We start from the raw sequence: 21,653 nt of genomic DNA on the forward strand, positions 1-21,653 counted from the left end.
AAGCCTACTCTTGCTGGTCAATGCCCCATAGATGTTAGCTGTCCTGGGTAATCGTGGCTTGCCTGGGGCTGGGGCCTAACAGGTTGCTGCTGCTCCCCAGGCGTCGTTTCACCTGTCCACGGTTCAGATGCTTGGGTGGGAGCCTCTGGGGAATGTTTTTTGGAGGTTTGTGATGGTGGTGGAAATTGGCCTGGTGCGAGCGTGTATGAGCGTGTGTGTGTGAGAGTATACGTATTTGCACGGAGAGGCGTGTGCATGTGTGCTCCGTGGGCTGAAGTTTGCTCTCTTATGAAACACGGGTGCTCACATCACCTGGGGCTGCCCTTGACCTGCCTTTGACCCCGGAACGACCCAGCTCCCCTGAGGTGTTCAGAAGCCATCACCTGCCCCAGGCTGCCTCTGCGGGGGGCCGGAAGGAGTGCCATACCCGACTCCCTTCGGTCCACAGGCCCCTAGCCCGCAGAGATCCTCAGCCGTGAGGGAGGCACCCAAGACTCCTCCCGCCCAGCCCGTGAGTGAGTGCCGACCGCGCCCTCACCGCTTCCTACCTTCCCGGGCCTGGGTTCTGGAAGGTGTTTCAGTCCCAGCCACGGGCCCGGGGGCTGTGGGCAGCCGTGCCTGCCAGCCTGGGCCGTTCTGAGACGAAGCTCTGCCTGCCCTCCGGTCCCTGCCCATTGCAGTCAAGACGTGACAACAAGACAAATAATTTCTTGGATCTCTTTATCTTGGACGCCATTTATTCTCCCTGTGCCCCGGGGCAGGACTGACCTCGTGGTGGGCCCGAGTGTGGCAGCTGCGCTGTCACTGGGGGCTGGGCCGGCCGGCCAGGCTGGGCCGGGCTGGGCTCCGGCTCCTCCAGGCCAGCTGCCCCCTCCCTCTCCTGCCCCAGCGCGCGCTACTGCCTCGTCTCCCTCCTCCCTCTTCCCCCTGCTCCCTTTCTCGGTCTGGCTGCTCCTCCTTTCATCTGGCATCCCTGTCTCTTGAGTCCACCCCCCTCCTCCTGGTTGCTCCTGTCCATCACTCTGCCTCCCCCATCCCCTCCATCTCAGGCTCTCTCCCTGCTTCCCTCCCTCTGACCAGGGTCCTCACCCTCCTCCCCACCTCTCCCAGGCCCTCTGCTGGCCGCCTCTCTGCGGCCTCAGCTCTCTGCTTTCCCCCTTTGTGGACGCCTGGCTGTGCTGGGCAGACCCAGGTGCTGGTTTTCCCTGGGATCAGCCCTCCAGTGGCTGCCAGGGAAGGGGCAGCTGGCTGGCTGGGGCAGGAGGGAGGTGCCTCCTGGGGAGTCCCCGGAGTTCTCTCTGGCCCCTCCAGGCTGGGAGAGTACAGGGGGGTCAGACTCTGGTCTGAGCCATCTGTCCAGGCTCTGAGATCGGGGTCCGGAGCTCGGGAGGGAGAGGAGGTAGGCAATGGCCGGCCCCTCTCTCCAGAAGCCACTTGCTGTCTTGTTTCCTCCACCTGAACCCAAGGCTCAGCGGTCTCTCCCGTGTGGCCTGAGCATCTCTGGGGCTCAGCAGTCTCCCTTCGGTGCATTACAAGGCACGGACTCGCCTCGCCTCCTAAACCTCCGTGTGCACCCGAGTCGCTGAGAGGTTTTGTTGAGAGGCTTGTGCTGATGGGGAGGGTCTGGCCTGAACTCTGGGTGTCTGACAAGTAGCCTGGAGGTGTTGGGGGAACCACACCTGGCGTATACAGGGACTTGCCCATCCTGGCTTCTCCTCCAGCTCCACAAAGTCTGGATTTAATGACTCTCTGTCAAGGAACATGTTTATCACTCCTCCAGTCTCCCAGCACCCAGGGCAGCAAGGGGCCTTGCTGGCCACTGAGACTGCTCCATTTAGATGCCGCATTAGTAACGCAGATGAGGGGCTGGGACCCCATCTGTGAGCCCTGAGAGAGGAAGTGAGACAATGGAGCCAATTGAGGCTTCCAATCTAGATAATCAATACAAATATTATTGGGAGGGTGATTTATGTGGCCAAGTCAAGCAGGAGGATGGGACTGCATTAGCCTGTCCTGCCTGTGGGGGAGGGGTAGCCAGTGGTCCTCAGTCAGGCCAGGCGGCCCAGGATGTCACAGAACCTGCTCTCTCCTTCTCAGGGCTCTGTCCTGCTGAAAGAATGGTGTCTTCTGAGACTTGCATTCATACACAGTTAGAATACAGTCTGGGAATTCCAGCAAACACCAATTATAAACAGTCCCTATAAATGCCTGGAATCTGGGATCCCCGCAGACCCTCGGAATCTCAGATTGGAGTCTCTGAAACACTCAGAATCTCCGATTCGATGGCATCCTGAGGCGCTAGACCCCTTAGGCAGGTGCAAGACGCTGGCCTCCCTTTGTGTGGATGCCTGCCCCAGAGCTCGTAGGCTTTACCACAGCGAGCAGTCTTTGGTGAAATCCTCACAGATGAGCCGGGCTTCTACACCAGGCTGTTCTGCAGGAGGGTCTCCTCATGGCTCCCTGAAACTCTCTCAGAGCACCGGGGGCCCCAGGCGTGGCTGTTCCAGGAATGCGGGGCTTTCATAGCTTTGGGTTCCTCTCTGGAGGGAGAAGTCTGTGGGCCGGGGGCTAGCGGCATAGGTAGTGTGGTGGACGCCTGGCCGGCCAGGAACTGGGCAAGCGCCGTCCTGCCCACCTGGGGTTATTGCGTCAGTCTCTCCCCTTCCTGCCTTTGGTCCTGGTCCCCTCAGTCTGGCCAGTAGTCAGGAGACAGGACAGCCGGGTTCTAGTGGCAGCTCTGTCACTGAGCAGCCTCCAGTGCCCGGGGCAAGCATGTCTGGCTGGCTGTGAGCTGAGTTCTTTCACCGGCCAAGCAAAGATGAGAAGGCCCCGCTGCCTCCGAGGTTGATGCCCTTAAGCTGGAATGTGGAGGCATCAAGGTACACTAGCTGCAAGAAGCAGGACTGCTGGGTGGTGGGACCTGAGACAGCAGAGGAGACCAGGGTCAGCTGAGCCAGCCTGCAGGGAAGGGTTAGGAGCTCCAGCATTGGTTACGGTGGTGTAGGAGCCACTCTGCTTCTTTAAGGCTTGTGGCTGTCTACTTTCATTTGATAAAGGCGGCTTTTCCACCTGATTAAGAAAAAGCACCCCAAACGCCCAAGTTTTCTTTTTTAAAATTTGTTTTTAATTGGAGGTTAATTGCTTTACAACAGTGTGTTGGTATCTGCCATATATCACCACGAATCAGCCGTAGGCTTTGCAGGAGGCCAGACCCCCAGGACGGACAGTACCCAGAGCAGCGCTGAGAAGGCCTCTGGAGGGTCTGTGAAAGCCAGGGAGGTGGTCTTCTGAGAGGGTGAGCATGGGGACTCTGGCATCGGAGGGAACTGGAATCTCAGCGCCAGTACTTAGGAGCTGGAGGCCTTAGGTGGGAGTTAGCCTTTCTGAGCCCATTTATTCTTTTGTAAAATGGGGTCATTGAAATGAAAGGGTATCTTCTGCTCAAAGATGTTATGATTATTTAAGCCAGAATACTCAGCGCTGTTGTATGGGGGCAGGGTGATGCTGTTGCGGGCTTGGGTAAAGGCTTGCCTCCAGGGAACTGGTTCGTGGAGCTTCCAGAAGGGGTGCTGCCTCTCTCCCGTCAGTGGGCCCTGGCACATCTGCTGCAGATAGAAGAGGCTCCTGCAGCGTGGTTCCAAGCAGCCCCAGGGGCTGGCAATGCTCTGCTGGCCGTCTCAGGCCCGAGGCGGAAGCGTATTTGGACCCTTCTGTTGGGTGCAGTCTGGTCTCTCGGTTCACACCTGGGTCGCTCCCTCCCTCGGGGGGCAGTACAGCCGTGAGTGAGACTACCTGGTCTTAGCCTTCAACGAGCTCCCAGGCCAAAGCCCCTGCTCCTTCCTAGGGGCTGACTCTAAGAGTCTGGGCCTCTTGCTCTCTATGTCCCTTGGGCCCTTCCGGTGCCCTCCCTGCATTGCAGGGTGGTGGAGGACAGGGCATGGAGCTAGTATGCCGTGGACTGGCTCCAGCTTGGCATGGACCAGTGATGCCAGCTGCGTCACCGCTGCCCAGGGTCACGGGGAGTCAGCCTGCTCAGCATGGGCTCTGCCCCACTGGGCAGCCTTCCTGAGTTCCCCTACTCCCCTCCAAGAATGTGAGCTCCTTGAAAGCAGTGACCTTTCTTCCTGTCCCCGTGTCTACTACATGGCCTGGCAGAAACCAGGCCCCCTTCAAAGGTTCCTGGATGGGTGACTGAAATAATTGCAGGGCAGCACAGAGCCCAGTTAGGGGCTGACATGCGTGGCTCACCTGGGAGAGCATGTGGGGTCTTGCAGGGCTTTTTCTCAGTGGGTGATGGAAGTAGGCGGGGGCCCTCTGGTCCCCGTTACCCTCCTCCTGGTGCCTGCTACAGGGCTGGGCTTGAGCAAGGAGCCAGGTCCTTTGGGCTGGCTGGTGTGGGCAAGGCAGCAGGACCCCCTTCTCTCTGAGTCTGACACCTCATAGTCCATTCTCCTTACTTCCAAAACGTGAGCCTCGGTCACTCAGTCAAAGGTGGTCATGTCGTTTAGGATGAAATCCATACCCTCAGCAGGAAGGCCTGACCTAGCTCCTCCCTGACCACAGGCCCCATCACCCCAGTCCTTGCTGGCTCCGCTCCAGCCCCAGCTTCCTGCTGCCCCTCGCGTGCGCCACGCGTGTCTGCCTTTGCTGGGCCCTCCGCCTGGGGCTGCCCTTCTTCCAGATGTCCCCGTGGCATTTGCTCCCTCACTCCATTCATCCAGTCGCCGCCTTATCGCAGGATTCCTGTCTGTGTCCTCGCGTGCGCGTGTTTCTCTCCCCAGCACTTACTGCTGCCTGTGGCTCTGCTGCACGTGCAGTTATCCGCTCTCCATGTCGCCTGCTCCAGTGCACACTCTGAGGCCAGGCGGCTTCTGTCTACTGTCCCCACTGTATCCCCTGCACAATGAAACTGTTAGTCGCTCCGTTTTGTCAGATTCTTTGCAACCCCATGGACTGTAGCCCGCCAGGCTCCTCTGTCCATGGGATTCTCCAGGCAAGAATACTGGAGTGGGTTGCCGTTTCCTTCTCCAGGGGACCTTCCTGACCCAGGAATGGAAGCCATGTCTCCCGCATTGCAGGCGGATTCTTTACCACAGAGCCACCTGGGAAGCATCCGCCTTGCACACAGCCAGCCGCAAACCAGTGTGCAATACATGTTTGAGCCTATGAGTGCATGCGTGACCCGTGAGCATCCAGGAGTGTGGATGAGACCACTCCTCTGGGGCAAGCGCCCGGCTCAGAGTAGGTACTTGGGGAATTGGTGCTCCCTCCATTCTCCCGTCCTGTCCTCCCTTCCAGCCAGCCTGCATCTTGCAGCCGGGATACCCCGAGCAACAGAGCCAGCTTTTCCGAGAGATGTTCCCAGCTGGAAGGAGCATTAATATATCCGTCTAATACCCCTGCCCTCTGAGCTTGTGTCCCACGACTTCTGTCCTCAGTGAGGAGTGGCCACCCACACCTTGGTGACTCTGCAGCTCAACCGGTCACATGAAAGCTGCAGCTAGGATTAAATATAGCTCCTGATTGATCCTATTGATTCTCTCCCTTTTCCTTTCTGGCAAACCCACATGGCCTGTGAGCCTCCTTGGGTGACTTCACGAGAGAGGGAGCCATGGGCACCTTTGGAGAAAGGCCGTAACGTGTGTGTGTGTGTGTGTGTGTGTGTGTGTGTGTTTGTGAATAGCGATGCTGAAACCTCTCCAGAGAGGAATCCTTCCTCTCGCCCCTGCTTCTTCCCCTTCCCCTCGATCTGGTTCAGAGGGGAGGAAGGGGGTACTGGTTAGTGTGACCTCCCAGCACCTTCTGTGGCAAGGATGTTTCCTCGCTGGAGGGTGATTCCTGGACAGGGGCCTGCGGCACCTGTCCTGGCACTGCGGCAGCCAGCCGGCAGCGGGTCACCCTGTGCAGGCCTGGGGGCGCTGCTCTGCCCAGCCTCTCTTCGGCTCCCGGCTCCCTGCTTGCTTTCTCGGGCCTTGGAGGTTTGACTCTGAAACTTGTGGGAGAGGGGGGAAGGAAACCAAGTCTCCTGCTTGGTTTTCTCCAGTCCCATTTTTCTGGGTCTCCTGTGCCCCTCTGTATATGTCTCTCTGGATCTCTGCTGTCTTTCCCTGCTGTTTCCAACCCTTCCAACCAAAAGGCTTCCAAGAGAGGTCCTGGATCGCCCGCAGGGAAGCCCAGCTGGGAAATCCCACTGGAATCAGTCAATCCATCCACCCACCAAAGTCACTTCTCATCTCTGCCGTCGCCAGGCTGCCTGGTGTCTGTCCTGCTCTGCCTGAGTCAGACTAGCTCTGGAGTTACTCTTTGTGTGTTCAAATCCTGGTCCTACTGAGTGACTTTGGCAAGTAACCTCTGGAGCTCTGCTCAGGGCCTCAGTTTCTTCATCAGTCAAATGGGCGTGATAGTTCCTACCTCATAAGGTTGTTGTGAGGATCTAATGAGACTTTCCATATTCAGACTCTAAGCACAGCGCCTGATGGATGGTAAATGCTCAAATAAGTATAAGCTTTTTAAAACCATCATTGTTACTCCATGCATTTCAACAAAACTGGGAGAAAAAGACAGCTTATTATTATTTTTTTAATCAAAAGGGCTTTCTCTCCAGTTTCCTCCACTCTCTCTTTTTCCTTTTCTGCTTTCCTGTCTGGATGCTGGAGAAGGGATTGGGCTCTTCAAGCTCCTGGCCTGCATGGGCAGGTGCTGGGCTCCTGCTCTGAGCCGGGACTGGCTCATGGCCTCCCCTGCAGGAGAGATCCCTCACTCGCTCAGCTCCTGGTGCATACAGCCTCTCCTGGTCAGAACGAGGTCAGAAGCCATTTGCTGCCTCTCTGGCTGTGGTTTGAACCCAGACTTGGGTGCTCCTATGGGCCATCTCCCAGAATCAGCTAGAAGCTGTCTTCCTCAGGGTGACTGCTGGTACCCTTCCCTGCCTCGAGGTCATTTGGAAATGGAGCTGGGGAGGGATGGGCCCCAACCTTTGGCTCTTTGGGCGTCTCGACCCACAGACTTCTGCCCCAAGAAGGTGACGTCAAAGGCAGAGACCTTCCTTGTTCCTTCACTAACTTCCCCAGGAAAGGGACTGGCATGGAGGAAAAGTTTGACCTAAGGGGGAGACAGGCTAAGACCCAGACTTCTAGGTTAGCCTGCCTGGGTTTTAACTCCACCATTGTGTGACCTTGGGGCTCCATTTTCTCACCTGTAAAATGGGGTAATAAAAAAATAGTTCTAATTTCTTGGGATTGTTATAAGGATTGAGATAGTGTGTATAGGGTACAACGGTGACCCACATATGATAGGCTCCAAATAAATGTAAGTTACTGATGCTTCCCAGAGGAGCAGTTCTGAAAGGGAATCATCTAATCCTGGCCCAGAGAGGGACAGGACGTTCGCCCTTCGTCAGAATATCTGATAGTAACTCTGAGGCTGGGGGTGGGTGCGTGGGGGAGCTCAGAGCTCTAGGGAGGGGCAGGAGTGACGCTGGTGGGGGCAGAGTTGCCAGAGGCATTGATCGTGGGATCAGACATTGAATTTGAACTTCTTCCCTGCTTTTACCAGCTGTATGCCCTTGAGCAATCCCTTTACCTCCCTGAACCTTGTTCGCTTTAACTTTTAAATGGCGTTATGCATGCTTGAGGCTTCTCTGGGGCCCAGATGGTAAAGAATCTGCCTGCACTGCACGGGACCTGAGATGTCGCCACCCTCCCAGTCCAGCTCCTGCCATCCCCTGCTCCATTCTCCTCCGAGCACTCCTCCAAGTGGTCTCCTCTTATTTGCTACCTTTTCTGGGTCTGTCTCTGTCCACCAGAAGGTAAGCTCCATGAGGGCAGGCCCTTACCTGTCTCATCCACCACTGTGGTTTCCAGCACCTAGCCCACCCTTGGCTTATGGTAAATGACCAATAAGTAACCTTTAGTAAGTATATAAAGGGCTTGACGAGGTAAGTATGAATAGTGTGTGAGAGTGTTAGTCGCTCAGTCACGTCTGGCTTTTCGTGAGCCCATGGACTCCTCTCTGAGGAGGTGACATCTGAGTTGAGATGTCCGTCTAGGAGGTGCAGAGCTGCTGTGGGAAACTCTGGGCAAAGCGATCGCCAGGCGGAGGAAGAGTGTGAAGGCCCTGAGGCGGGAGTGCGCTGGGTGAGTCAGAGCAGGAAAAGCAAGGAGGCTTGTGTGGCTGGAGGGCTGTGAGCGAGGGTGGGAGATGGGGGCCGACAGCAGGGGCCAGACGGGTGCCTCTTAGGGGTCCCCTTGAAGAGTCTGGATTGTTAGTGAGGTGGCACGGTGGTGAAGAATCCGCCTGGCAATGCAAGAGACACAGGTTTGACCCCTGGGTCGGGAAGATCCCCTGGAGGAGGAAATGGCAATCCACTCTAGTATTCTTGCCTGGAAAATCCCATGGAGAGAGGAGCCTGGTGGGCTGCAGTCCCCGGGGCTGCAAAGAGTCGGACATGATGGAGGAACTGAGCATGCACGCGTGGAGGCCCATAGGAGGCTTTAGCAGGGGAAAGGCACAGTTCATGTTACATTTTGTAAGGATCGCCTGGCTGATCTGTAGAGGAGAGACCGCTAGGGGCAAGCGTAGCAGAGAGTGGAGGAGGGGATGCCAGGGTGGTGAGCGGCGAGACGATATCATTGATGCCGCCTGCCTGGCCTGGGACAGTCCTGAGAATCAAACCGAGTGGAGATGAGGTTTCTGGCTCCTGAGAGGTGTGTCTTGGGGGCTTAGGTCTTGGGTCATGAGACGGGGAAGCATGATGCTGAGGACCAGGCAGGCTCTGGGGCAAACCTGGTCTGGGTGGGTGGAGTCTCTCTTTCTCTTTTTCTGAGAACTGCTGCTGCTATTACTCCCCAAAGACTTTACATAATCTTGGCCCGGCTCCCTCCTCATTATGTCATGTGCTGAGTAGAGTCTAGGTCACTCCGTGGCTTGCTGCGGTTGGGGAAGAACAGACTTCTGGCTCCCCAGGGCGCAGCGGCTGGTGCAGACCGTCCCCTTGCTGGGGTGGGGGCTGCTGGGCTGGTGGGGGTGGGGTGCCACCCAGCCTCAGCCCCAGGCCTCTGGACGGCTCAGGCACAGCCCAGGGCTTCCTCAGATGGGCTGTGGCTAATGAGAGGCGGGGGCTGTGTTTTGAGCCAAGTCTCCCTGGAGCTGGGGGCCCTCCTCTGGGACCCAGGCCCCAACAGGAAGAGAGCCAGCCAGACTGGATGTCAGCCTGCCCCCACACCCCCAACCTGGGAAGGGTTGCTTCTCTGAACCTCAGTCTCCTACACTGTAAAAGGGGGATGAAGGTACCTAACCTCCGGGGGATGTGTGACTTTGGCAGGCTCACAGGGGAGTCGGATCCAGTGTGCAGTAGGAGCTGTTCTGAAGACGGGCCCAGGCTGGTGCTGGGAGAGGACAGACAGAGTCGTCTTCCTCTCAGACATGCTTGGGGCTTCCTGGCCTCAGCCCTGTGGCCTCACCCACTTTTTATGATTTCCCATCCCTACCCCTTTCCAATCCCAGAGACAATCAGAACAGTCAGGCCCCAATCCCATTGCATAGGTAAGGAAACTAGGGGCTCAGATAGGGTGTGTGGCTTACTCCAGGTTACCCCTCCAGGATGGCAAGGCTCTGTAAATCCCCGCCTAAGGCATTTTCTGATGCACTGACAGTGTGGGGTACCCGAGACCCTGGAGGATGCTGAGAAAGTTCAGGACAGAAGGCCTGCCTTGGGGAAGCAAGTTTTGCTTCCCCTCTGCCCTTTTATACATACCAGATTTCTTTTCCACTACTTTTTTTTTTTTTTTTTTGGTAAATGGGTTTATTTTGCAGTTATCGGGAAACTTAAGGAACAGTTACTGAGTTTCTCCTACCCAGCCTCTGAGAACAGCATCATTTTATATGACCCTCACATTGGCTGTTAACAGATGAGGGATGACCACCCCCATTTTACAGATGAAGAAACTGAGGCCCAGGGTCATATACTGGCAAGTGGAGCTAGGGAGTCATATCCATACATGTGCATTTCAAAGCTCTCACCTTTCCCCTTACACATGCTGCCTTTGTCAGAAGCTCCTGTAGGTTGGGGACTCTCCTGACCCCTAACAACCCCCATCCCATGTAGGGCCTGAGTTTGTGAGGAGATGCTGAAAGCAAGTCTCAGAAGTGCTGTGATGTTTGACCCTTGGTTCTCAGGGACTAAGCCAACAAGAGAGTTATAGGGAGTTTGGATTTAGGGAAGCAGGGAGCATGAAGGGCTTATAACCCCCTATCTCAGTGTTCACTAATATTCTCAACTCTGTTTACTAGGGATGGGGGAAGGTAGAGAGAAGAATGTGCCCCCACCTTTGTTCCTAGAATTACTAAATTCTTGTTAGATCTTTAAATTTTATGTAAATTCTTCTTTTTTTCCTTGGAAAGGTGGGTATCACATTTTAATTAGTAGTGGTGTCAAAGGAGGGCTAGATTAATTATTGGAAATCCTGAGTTCCAGATGGTTTTAATTTTCACAGCAGGGTACCAGGGTATATATTTAAAATTTTTTTTATTAAAATCATACCTCTTGTATTTTAGGGGCACTGAGGTACACTGTTTGTGGCTCCAAGGATGCTGTATTTAGAACTATGATTTTGTTATGGAGAAGCAAGTCCCTTGTCACTGAAATTAAAATTTTGTGGGTGAGGGAGGGGCAGGTGTTGGGAAGCAAAGGGTCAGGGGAGGGAGGGTGAGAATGGGGGGTCAGAGGCAAAGAAGGGGGATGGAGGTGGTGGGGAAATCCAGGCACTGGGATTCAAATTCAGAGAGGGCATGTGACCTGCCAAAGTCACACAGCATCCTACTGGGGAGATGTGAAGTGGCCAAGGGACGGGAGGGGGGCCTCACAGTATGCCTAATCAAGAGGGAGTCACCCTCCAGCCCTAGATGTTCTTGTTCAGTCAGGCCTTGGGGGATCAGCTCTGGCTACCCCATCCAGGATCATCTGGACACCCCATGTTTTTGTGGAGTATGGGGGTTTAACATGAGGTCTCCCATTCCAGACCAGAGGGTACTGGGTTCCGATTGGGACTTCTGGGCTCCTGAGAGTTAGTTATCCTTTAGCCTTGGTGGCCTTTTTTGGTTTTCCTATCCACACTGTGTGGCATGTGACATGTGGGATCTTAGTTCCCCAACCAGGGATTAAACCCATGGCCCCCTGCATGGGAAGCATGGCGTGTTAACCACTGAACCGCTAGGGAAGTCCCCAAGTCTTGATGGCCTTGATTGAGGAAAGTGAAATATTATATTGATAGCCTCCTTTCCCTGGGGCCTTGAATTACCGTTTCCAGACGTTTCCCCATTTCAAGTGGCTGGGGCACTCGCTCTCTCATATCCCCATCAGGAAGGGGACACCCAGATGTTTGCCCTGGAGGAAGGGGCTTCTGACCTAAATTTTGGAGGAAGTAGCTTAGCATTCCACAAGGCAAGACGCGTGTGCATTTACTGTGTGTGTGTGTGTGTGTGTGTGTGTGTGTGTGTGCGCCCATTGTGCATGCCTTTGTGAGCTCATAGGCATCTGAATGTCTGACCCCTCAGTCCAGAGACTGCTGCTTCTTCAGGGCTCTTTGTGTGGCTGGGTGTCCTGCTTTGGGGAAGGGAATTGAGGGGCAGGGGAAGGTGGGTGCGGAGGGCAGGAGATGTCACACTGGTCTGTAGTCACCAGAAGTGATCTGGGTCCCCAGTGGAGTCCAGAGAGTCCGGGAGTTGGGAACAGGTGTCAGAGAGCTTTTCTCCCTGCCTGAGGGGCACATGCTCCGGAGAGACTGTCGGAAGCAGCCCCACCCCCATACTTGATTCTGGGGGCAGTGGGAGGTCCAAGGGCAAGGTCAGGGTCAGGGATCATGTTGCTGAGTCTTCAGGCCAGCCACTGCCCCTGGTAAAAAAATGTGTCTTGTTCTCCTTCTGCCTTTCGAAGCCCAGCTCCTAGTGGAGACAGATACCTTCGGTAGTCAAGTCCGGATCAAGGGCAAGGAGACGGAGTTCTACTTGTGTATGAACCGGAAAGGCAAGCTTGTGGGGAAGGTAAGTGGTGGTCTGGGACTTGGGTGGGTCCCTCAGCAGCCCAGGGGGGCTGGAGCAGTGCCTCCTGGGCCCCATCAGCCCTAAATGGGAAAGAGGCCCCGTGAATGTGTGTGTTTGTGAGAGAGAGACTCCCATTGTGAGATCTCTTCATCACCCCCACTTCTCTGTCCCCTCACCCGCAGCCTGCCATACTGTGGCTGTGACTTTGGGGAGTACGTGGGGCCCCAATCTCTCCTGGTGGACATGGAACTCTGGCTTGCTTAGCAGTGGGAGAACCTCCAGGGGGTCTGAGGCTCCCAGTCTGAATGTACCTGACGTCTGGCAGCAGGGAACCAGTGGGCCAGGGCCTGGGGCTGCAGCGTTGTTTTAATAATCACAAGGGGTTTATGGCTCCCCACAGCCACACCTCTGGAACCCAGCAGCCTCTTCGGCCTTGTGATTCTAGCATTTCAGGAAGGTTTTATTACTTTGCAACAGGCATGTAACAAATGAGGGCGGGGGTAGGATATGGGTGGGGTGGACCCACGTGCCAGGGATTCTGAGCCTCCACTGATGCTGCATTTTGACGCTGCTGCCCCTTTTGGCCTGGGTGTCCTTGTTTGTGAAGTTCACACACTTGCTTCCTTTGGATGCTCCTGAGGGAGGTGCTACAGGCAGTAGCTCTATAGTGGATTCATGCTCCATGTTCCCTTCTCTCTGCAGGGACCCTACTCACCCCCTGTCCAACTTGTATAATGAGGGGGTGGCTTCTGCTGGCCAGTTGGAGTGGAGGGTAGAGGGTAGACCCAGATTCCAAAGAGGACGGCTTCTTCTCCTTGAGGCAAGGCCCTCTGTGACGACCTGCATTTATTACACCTTGTTAGGGTGGGGGGAAGGAAGCATGACTTCAGTTTCTGTTTAAGCTATGGCTTTGACTCCCCGAATCCCCCAATTCTTATCCCTCTTCCCCCCTCCCCTCCATACCCTGGGGAGAGGATGACAGGCCAGAGACCTGAGCCAGGAGAGTGTCTCTGATTATTTGTTAATAACAAGGGTACCAATAGCCTCTGTTAATTGAGCACCTACTTTCTGCCAGGCACTAAACAAAAAATGCTTCAAAATAATCCCATAAGGTGGGTCGGGGAAGAACAGACTTCCACCATTCCCATTTCATAGATGAAAAACCTGAGGCTTGGCGGTGCTCGGGCACTCTTCCCAGGTCACGGGCTAGAGCTTGGCGGCCTTCAAAGCCCAGTTTAGAAGGCAAGGATTCCAGCTGGAGCTTCTCAGAGAGCAACAGAATAGTACTCCGTAGCGCACCCCGGGATGCCTAGGAGTGGTTTTAATTAGTGATTCACTTTCCGCGGACTCACTCACCGCGTCCGTCCGCGCCGGCCGGCCAGCGAGGGGGCCGGGGCCGGGGCCGGGGCCGGGGCGGCGGGCGGGCCGGGCGCCGGGTCCCCTGGCCTGGCTGTGCGTTTCCTGCGGCGGCGCGGCCAGCCCCGCGTCGGGCGCTTTGTTCTCCTGCCCGCCTGGGCCGCCTCCCAGGCCCAGCCTGCTTGCAGTTGTGGGCTCGCCTTTCTCCCCTCGCCCCCCTTTTCTTTCCTGTTTAAAGGAGGGGCCGCACCGCAGCCCGCCGTGCCCAGTGCCCGCGTGCCCCTCCCTCCCCGTCTGCGTGGTTCCCGGCATCTTGACCTCAGGAGGGCCGTCCTGGGGTCAAAAGAACAGCCCCGTCCCCTCGGGCCGCTCCCCGCCGCCCGCCCGCCCGCCGGCTGGCCGCTGAGTCACCGCTTCCACAGGAGCCGGCTCCGATTTCCTGCCCCCTCGCCCTCTCTCCCGTCATTAATATTGGGGACGGTTCAGCTGGCGGCGAGGCCGCCCCGCGCTCCGCTCCCCGCCCGCCTTGCAGCAGGCGAGGTGCCCCTCCACCTGGCAGCAGGGCCCCCGCCCCACCCCCAAGTTTCCCCTCCAGGCTCCCGGGCAGGCCACCCCTCCACCTGTCCCGACTCGGCGGGCAGGTCCCCCTCTGGGCCCCTGCCCAGCCCAGCGCCCACTCTCTGGGTCCTGCAGTTGGGAGCTCCGGGTCCTTAGGGGGCAGTTCTGTCACAGGTCGGCAGCCGATCAGACCCCGACCTGGGGTTACTCCTGATGGCTGGTCTGTGTCTGGTTCTGCCCTCGTACCCTCTCCAGAAGAGTGTTCCTCCGCTTCCTCAGGCTCCACCTCCAGGCCTTTCCCCTCTGCCCACCCTCAACTTTCTAAAGCTCGCCCCTCCTCTCCACCCGCAGCTCAGCCAGAACCAGTCCTCAGGCCCTCACCTTCTACCCGAGAACGGCTGCCCTCCTTGGGGAGAGCCTGCCCGCCCTCGTGTTCCTGTGTCCCAGACACATGGCGCTGCCAGCCTCCACTCCTTGGACGCGGCCTTCCAGCTGTGTGCACACGGCTCCCTCTGCCAGGACAGCCTTTCCCTCCACCATCCACCCTGAGTCTTGGCTACCCCTTTCATGATCTCTGACTTCCCTGACCGCCCAGTCAGCACGCCCACCCTGGAGCCCAGGCTACTCGCACAGCCCTCTCTCTGCAGTCTGCTCACCTGGGTTGGCACTGGCTGTTTCCTTCTTGCATTCCCCACAGGCTGGTGGCTCTGAGGGCCAATTCTGGATCCATCCATCATGCTTCTTATACCTGCTCAAAGGATACCAAAGAAACAGAAATGTGGTGCTTACCTTTTGAGAATTGACTCAACCTACAGCCAGAGTTAGCCACGTCAGACCTGGGAATCTTAAGTGCTCTGACCTCACTGAGCCTCAGTGTCCTCACCTGTAAAATGGGAAGATAATCCTGACACTGAATAGGCACTTTCTTGTTAAACATGAGCTACATTCCCCTTGAAAGTCAGGTTCTTCACCTGTGGGAACTCTTGACCTCAGTTCAGGCTCTGGCTCCTTTGGCTCAACAGGATAGCTTGCTTGGATGGTCTTGACCCTGGGTATCAATCTTCTACATATCTGGCCACAGCCGGACACATCACTGAACCCCCAAGAGAGCCTCTGCCGATGCTCCAGACCCTTGGCCTTGCTTCTCTCTCGCATCATACTGATCACATGCCAGAGCTCTTCTCCCAAGCCCCTGAGAGAGAAGAAGCCCCCTTCTCCTTGCCACCTCTCTGGACCCCACCTCCACCTGACCCAGGAGATAGTACTTCCTTTCATTCCGTAAAAGAGTTGTTAAATGTCAAGCACTATGTGCTAAGCAGTTGTTTCCCATCTCTGGAGATTCAACCCAGGTGGATTTTTCTCGTCTGTCTCCTCCTGTGTGATCAGTGGATCATTGGCAACATAGGGCCCTAGACCCATTCAGAGCAGGGGGTCCCTTGTCCAGTGTGTGTTTGTGAAGTCTGCTTTGGTTGAATGTGACTGAAACCTAATTCAAAATGCCTTTAAGCAAAAGTCTTTTTTTTCGTCTAGGTAACTAAAAACATCCAGGGGGTAGTTCTGATTTCAAGGAAGACTGGATCTAGGGGCCAAGTGATGTCATCAGGATTCAGTCTTCAGATCAAACAGAAGGAATAGGACTCCAGTTTGGAAAGAAGGAGGTTGGAGGTGGTAGATTTCCAGGGATGATCAAATTCTACTAAATCAAGGTTCTGGGACGGGCTGTCGTTACTCCCTAAATATTGGTGATCTGCCTTGCCTGAACCAATTGAGTCAGCATTTTGGGGGGGTGAGGCCCATGCACATGTGTTTTTTAAAAATCTCTGGAGGCCATAAGCAGGGTCATAGAGGTGGTGAGGAGAAAGGCAAGGGTCAGGCCCCAGGGCTGCCTACCGTGAGCTTCTTATCCACTGAGTCTGAGTTCAGGTGGGAACTCGTGGCCGTTATAGGCCCTATGGCTCCTCCCAAGGGCTCCTGACCTCTGGGGTGTCAGAACCTCAGCCTGAAGCCCAGATCCTCAACCCAGGCAAGAGCGTGTGTGCCAGGCACTGTGCTGGCCCTTGAACCTCCAAGTCACTGCTTCATGAGTATGGTAGCTCTGTGGTCCTGGGGGACCCGAGGTGTTTCGATGGGCAGCACCCACTCTTCCATACCCTTTCTCCCCACGGGCCTGTCTGGGATTAGACAGCAGAGAAGTGAGCTGTAGTGGCAAGTGCATGTTCAAATCCTGGCTTTGCCACTTGACAGCTCCGTGACCTTGGAAATGCCATTTTTGTGTCTTTAAATTGTTTTCTTCCACCAGGTAGAGTCTCCCTTGGCAAGTTAAGAGAATTAAATGAGACAGTGGATGTGGAAATATCTGGGCTGTAGTTGGCAATCAGTAAATGCTGAATGAGTGAGTAAATGGATGAGTAGGGACACCACGGTGGGCAGGCTGAGGGTTTGGGCCCTCACTGTTCTCAGCACATCCCCCAGGAGGGGCCTCTCACAACTCACAACTGTCTCTGGGACATTAGTAAGGGATCCAGGAGGCAGAGTCCATTTTCTTTTGGAGGAAGACCAATTAATGTGTCACCCCCACCATCTTTGTCCCAGCAGAACTCTCATCCATTTAACCACAAATTCTCCGCGTGCCCCTGTCTTGGGCTAAGACCTATGCCGAAGCCATGAGAGCAAGCGAGAAGCAGTCCTGACCTCCTGAAGCTCCTGGGCTGATGAGGAGCAGGCAGATACAGAACTACTCTGTTGGGCAGGCAGGAGAAGGAGTGGGTGTGGAGGGGATTCAGAAGATGGAGTATGTGAGTTGAATAAAGCATACTGCTAAATGGGAGAAAGGAATGGCAACCCACTCCAGTATTCTTGCCTGGAAAATCCCATGAACAGAGCAGCCTGGCGGGCTACAGTCCATGGGGTCGCAAAGAGTTGGACACAGCTGAGCAACGAACACACACACTGCTCAAATGGAGTCTTGAAGGAAGAGGAGGAAATACTCAGGGAGCTAGATGGCAGTCAGGGAAGGCTTCCTGGAGGAGGTGGTTACTGAACTGACTCCTGATGGTTGAAAGCAGTTTTCCAGGCAGATATTCTAAGATGGGGAACCAGCCATGGTATAGCCTTTATTCAGTTTTCTCTGACTGTTCCATCAAAACCAGTCAAGGGACCTGGACTCAGGTTGGATAGGCAGCTTCCAGAATTATCCATGGGGAGCCCAGAGCCCACTCCTTTTTATCTCCCTTGCACATATGCCCCAGCTTCCCTCACATTAGGCCCTCTCTGCTCACTCAACCCATAATGCCTCTGGGTCCTGTGTGCTTCTCCCAGGCCCACCCCCTGTATGCTCTGTAGGCTCCTCGAAAGATCTCTCCTCCAGAGAATGTTTTCTTACCCTGCCTGTCCCTTTCTGCAAAGTTCAGCACTTTGTCTGCAGGGCCCAAGCTTGCCCTCCGCTCAAAGGTGAACGTTCCTGGAAGCTCCAGCCCGTTTTCCACTTCAAACAAAAGGCTGGAACTTGCACCTCAGTCTCCACACACAGCCAGACCGCTGGGCTTCCAACTTGGCTGGGCACCCGTCTGTAACGAGGAGTGGGCCCGGCCTAAATTTGGAGATGTTAGTTGGAAACTCGAGTGCTGCTAATTCAGGCCTTCCAACTTTATGTGTTTCCCACTCTTCCACGCCGAGCAATTCGGCTTTTTCAAGGAGGAGATTCAAAGCCCGCTTTCCACCACCTTTTGTTCAGATCCAAGGAGGGAGGTCAGACCTTCGGAACCACCTGCTCTTCCGAAATAACGTGAAAACTTCCTCCTGTGTGCCTGGCTCACTTATGAGCATCATTCCTCATAACATCTCTGTGACGCAGGAGTCATTTTCCGTGTTTGGTCCAGGCAAGGAATCCAAAGTTTAAAGAATGAAATTAACTAGCCTGAGGTCACATAAGGAAGTGTGAGTTGATTCAGTGTCTGACTATGAATCTAGTGCTCCTTGCCTGGCATAGTCTCCCAGGGAGTTCACCCGGGACCCTAAAATCTTAGAACCATGGGTATAGGCTTTGAAGTTTGGTCATGCCAAAGCCCTTATTTTTAGAGGCTTCCACCCCCCTCTTCACAACAAACATTAAGATGCACCACATTAAATGTAATTTATGTTTGACTCTGTAACAGTGGAGTTGAATGGCAGTTGAGTAGGCAGTTAACTTGGTCCCCAGTTTAGTGCACATGAGTTGGGACTTCTTTCTGTCGCATGTGATAGAACACAGTCTCAACTGTTTTAAAGGAAATGAGATATTATTGGCCCACTTAACAGTGAGGTCACTTGAGCTTCAGATATAGCTGGGTAGGTCCAGAAACTGAAAGATGTGAGGAGGACTTGGTTTCTTTCATTCTCTTCCTCTTGGCTTTCTTCCTCCAAGCTGACCTTGTTGTCAGGCAGCGTTTCCTCTCATGGGGGTATGGAGGCTGCCTTTGCTTCAGCTTTACCTATTTCCAAGTTTAAACTGGCCTATGTTTGGGGGGATTATTTATAGCAGGATCTTGAGGACTGCTGATTGGATGACTCAGGCCACGTGCTGTGCTCTGCACCAATCACAGGAAATAATATTTTGATTGGTCGTATCTGAATCTTTTGTTCTAGTAGAGCTGAGGCGGAAGCCCCTGGCTCCATCATGGGAGTGGAAAAGAAAGGGGTCCCTGAATGGTAATGGGAGGCTGGTACCTAACTGATGAGCAGGGAAGGATGCAGGGGCCGCCAAGTCAAGTCCACTCTAGGGATCCAGGGAGTGAAACTGCTGAGGCCAAAGCTTGGGGTCAGGCCCTTTCTACTGTGCCATCTCAAGCCTTGGCCCTTGCCCCTGACGTCTCTACACAGCTCTGCCCCTCACACCTGTCTTTCCTCTCTCACCTCCTCCTTCTCTCTCTTCCTGCAGCCTGATGGCACCAGCAAAGAGTGTGTGTTCATTGAGAAGGTCCTGGAGAACAACTACACAGCCCTGATGTCAGCTAAGTACTCCGGCTGGTACGTGGGCTTCACCAAGAAGGGGCGGCCACGGAAGGGCCCCAAGACCCGCGAGAACCAGCAGGATGTGCACTTCATGAAGCGCTACCCCAAGGGACAGGCCGAACTGCAGAAGCCCTTCAAGTACACCACCGTGACCAAGCGGTCCCGGCGGATCCGCCCCACGCACCCCGGCTAGGCGGGCCCCGCCGTGCCCCCCCAGGCCGCCCCAGCCCACACTCACACTCACGGAGAACTGCAATCAGAGGAATATTTTTACATGAAAAATAAGGAAGAATTTCTATTTTTGTACATTGTGTTTAAGAGAAGACAAAAACTGAACCAAAATTCTTGGGGGAGGGGAGCGATAAGGATTTTATTACTGACTTGAAACCCGCTATGACAAAAGGCTCACGCCAAGGGACTTTGTCAATGCACAGGTGCTGTGTCTCTCTAGGAACAGACAACTCGAAACTCGTCCCCAGAGGAGGACTTGAATGAGGAAAACGACACTCTGAGAAACCAAAGTCCTTTTTCCCAAAGGTTCTTAAAGGAAAAGAAAAAAAAGAAAAAAAAAGAAAAAACACAAAAAGAGAAAAACAAAGAGAAAGTAGTGTTTCTCCCCACCCAGCCAACTCCCCCTCTTTCCCAATCCCCTGTCCCTGCCCCAGAGTCCAACAAAAATCGCTGTCTGGTTTGCAGTCATTTATTTATTGTCCGCTGCAAGCTGCCCTGAGACACCGCGCAGGGAAGGCGTGCCCTCAGAATTCTCGGCGCCTCGACTTTTGACGACAGACGGCCTCGTCCAATCACGGTGACCCTGCATTACTCACAGTTCTGGAGGATGCTGCTATCGACCTTCCGTGACTCACGTGACCTAGTACACCAATGAATAAGGGAATATTTTAAAACCAGCTATATTATATATATTATATATATATAAGCTATTTATTTCACCTCTCTGTATATTGCAGTTTCATGAACCAAGTATTACTGCCTCAACAATTAAAAACAATTGACAAATTATTTAAAAAAATCAAGAGGCGAGTGGTGGCCGGGGGCAGGGCTCAGGTGCCACTCCATGCTTGTTCTTCTTGGTCTGAGGTCGTTGGGCTGAGAGCTGGGGCCTTGCTCATTCATTTCATTTATCATTCATTCATTGCACACGGGCCATGCTCCAGGCACTGGTCTAAGCACGGAGGATGCAGCCTTAAAGCAGATGGTAACCCTTGCTTCCAGAAGGATTAAATTCTAGTGAGTCGTGATTCAGTGGTTGACTCAGTCATACGTTCACATACACATGCTCCCACACACATTTATGTCCCAGGGGAATTCAAGGCCCTGTTGTTGTTAAGTCACAAGTCATGTTGGACTCTCTGCGACCCCATGGACTGCAGCATGCCGGACTTCTCCTTCCCTGTCTCCCAGAGTTTGTGCAAACTCATGACCATTGAATTGGTGATGCCATTCAACCATCTCATCCTTCCCCGCCTCCTGCCCTCAGTCTTCCCCAGCATCAGGGTCTTTTTTCAAGGCCCTGGGGATTTATCAAAAAACATAAACAAAAAAATCACAGCCTGCTGGGAGCTTCACTTACAGTAATTCTCTTGATAGCAATGATTCATCGCTTCATGTGTTGATTAATTAATTGAATCACTGATCCAACATATATTTATTAAACCCTTACTAAGTGTCAGTCACACTTAGGTACTGAGAATTCATCAGAACAGATCCAAAAAAAAAAAAAAATTCATGAATTTGCAGTAAGGCTTATTGATTGAGTCATTTGGGGAGTTGACCCCTGGGTTTTGCCAGGCCCAGACTGAAAAAGGCACGGGTGGTCCCCACTCTCTTTTTCGTGGTGGAGGGGGTCAGATGGCCCAGGTCAGGAGGGGACCTGGGGTTTCTTCCACAGACCCTCACGGGCTGGAGCATGAGGAGTGTGTCTGGCCTCATGAACCTCCAGGGACTTTGGCTTCAAGGTCTTTCTTCCCCAGGGCCTGCCCTAGGATGTGGGGGGAGGCCGCCGTAGTCCTGGGGTGGAAAGTGGATTTGGCTTCAAGTTGACTGAGGGTCTCTTCTAGGGTCCTGCTGCTGTCACCTGCCTCCGATGAAAATGCCCCTTGCCAAGAACAGCCAGAAGAGGTCCCCAGTGAGGCCCTACGGAGAGGGCAGGGGCAGGGGCAGGGGCAGGGGCAGGGGCAGGGGCAGGGGGTGAGGTGGGTGGGGGCAGCAGCGTCTTCTCTGAGGCCTCCCGGACAGAGGGAGCCCGCTTCTTTCAGCTCCCTCTGTGACCCCCTCAGAACTCAGGCCAAACACCGCTCTTGGTTCTGTCTGTCTTCACCCCTGGGCCCTTGCCTCCCTGCCCTTTGCAGTGCATCTTCCTGAGGGCTTTGTGAAGCCCTTTCAGGGGCCTTATCTCATGGTGACTTCAGGATGATTTGTGAGGAAGGGACTGTCATTATCCTCACGGTATGGGTGAGGAGACTCAGGGAAGTTTAGCTGCTTTCCCAAGGTCACAGAGTAAGTGGCGGAGCGGGTCTCCAAAGCCTAGACGCTCTTCGATTGCAGTTCCTGCTACTTGGTGAGTGCTTCCTGGATGTCAGACCCCCTGCTGGTGCTTCGTGTCCACTTCCCTGGCATCCAGCGAATATTCCTTGTGTTGGACAGCTGGACTGATGAACAGACTGGGGCTCAGAGAGACCTCTTGACATGCC

General features: G+C 54.5%; 1 protein-coding gene across 1 annotated transcript in view; it reads left to right on the forward strand.

The window, feature by feature from the left end:
• FGF18 (fibroblast growth factor 18) overlaps positions 1-20,201 on the forward strand; it is a 36,349-nt gene extending 16,148 nt beyond the window's left edge. The window contains exons 4-5 of the mRNA XM_015101227.4: positions 11,933-12,039; positions 18,869-20,201. Of these exons, the coding sequence (XP_014956713.2) occupies positions 11,933-12,039; positions 18,869-19,135 (374 nt within the window). The 3' untranslated portion in view covers positions 19,136-20,201. The remainder of the gene's footprint in view (positions 1-11,932; positions 12,040-18,868) is intronic.
• The last annotated feature ends 1,452 nt before the right edge of the window (positions 20,202-21,653 follow it).

This window comes from Ovis aries, chromosome 16 (genome assembly GCF_016772045.2).
Source record: "Ovis aries strain OAR_USU_Benz2616 breed Rambouillet chromosome 16, ARS-UI_Ramb_v3.0, whole genome shotgun sequence".
Taxonomy (NCBI): domain Eukaryota; kingdom Metazoa; phylum Chordata; class Mammalia; order Artiodactyla; family Bovidae; genus Ovis; species Ovis aries.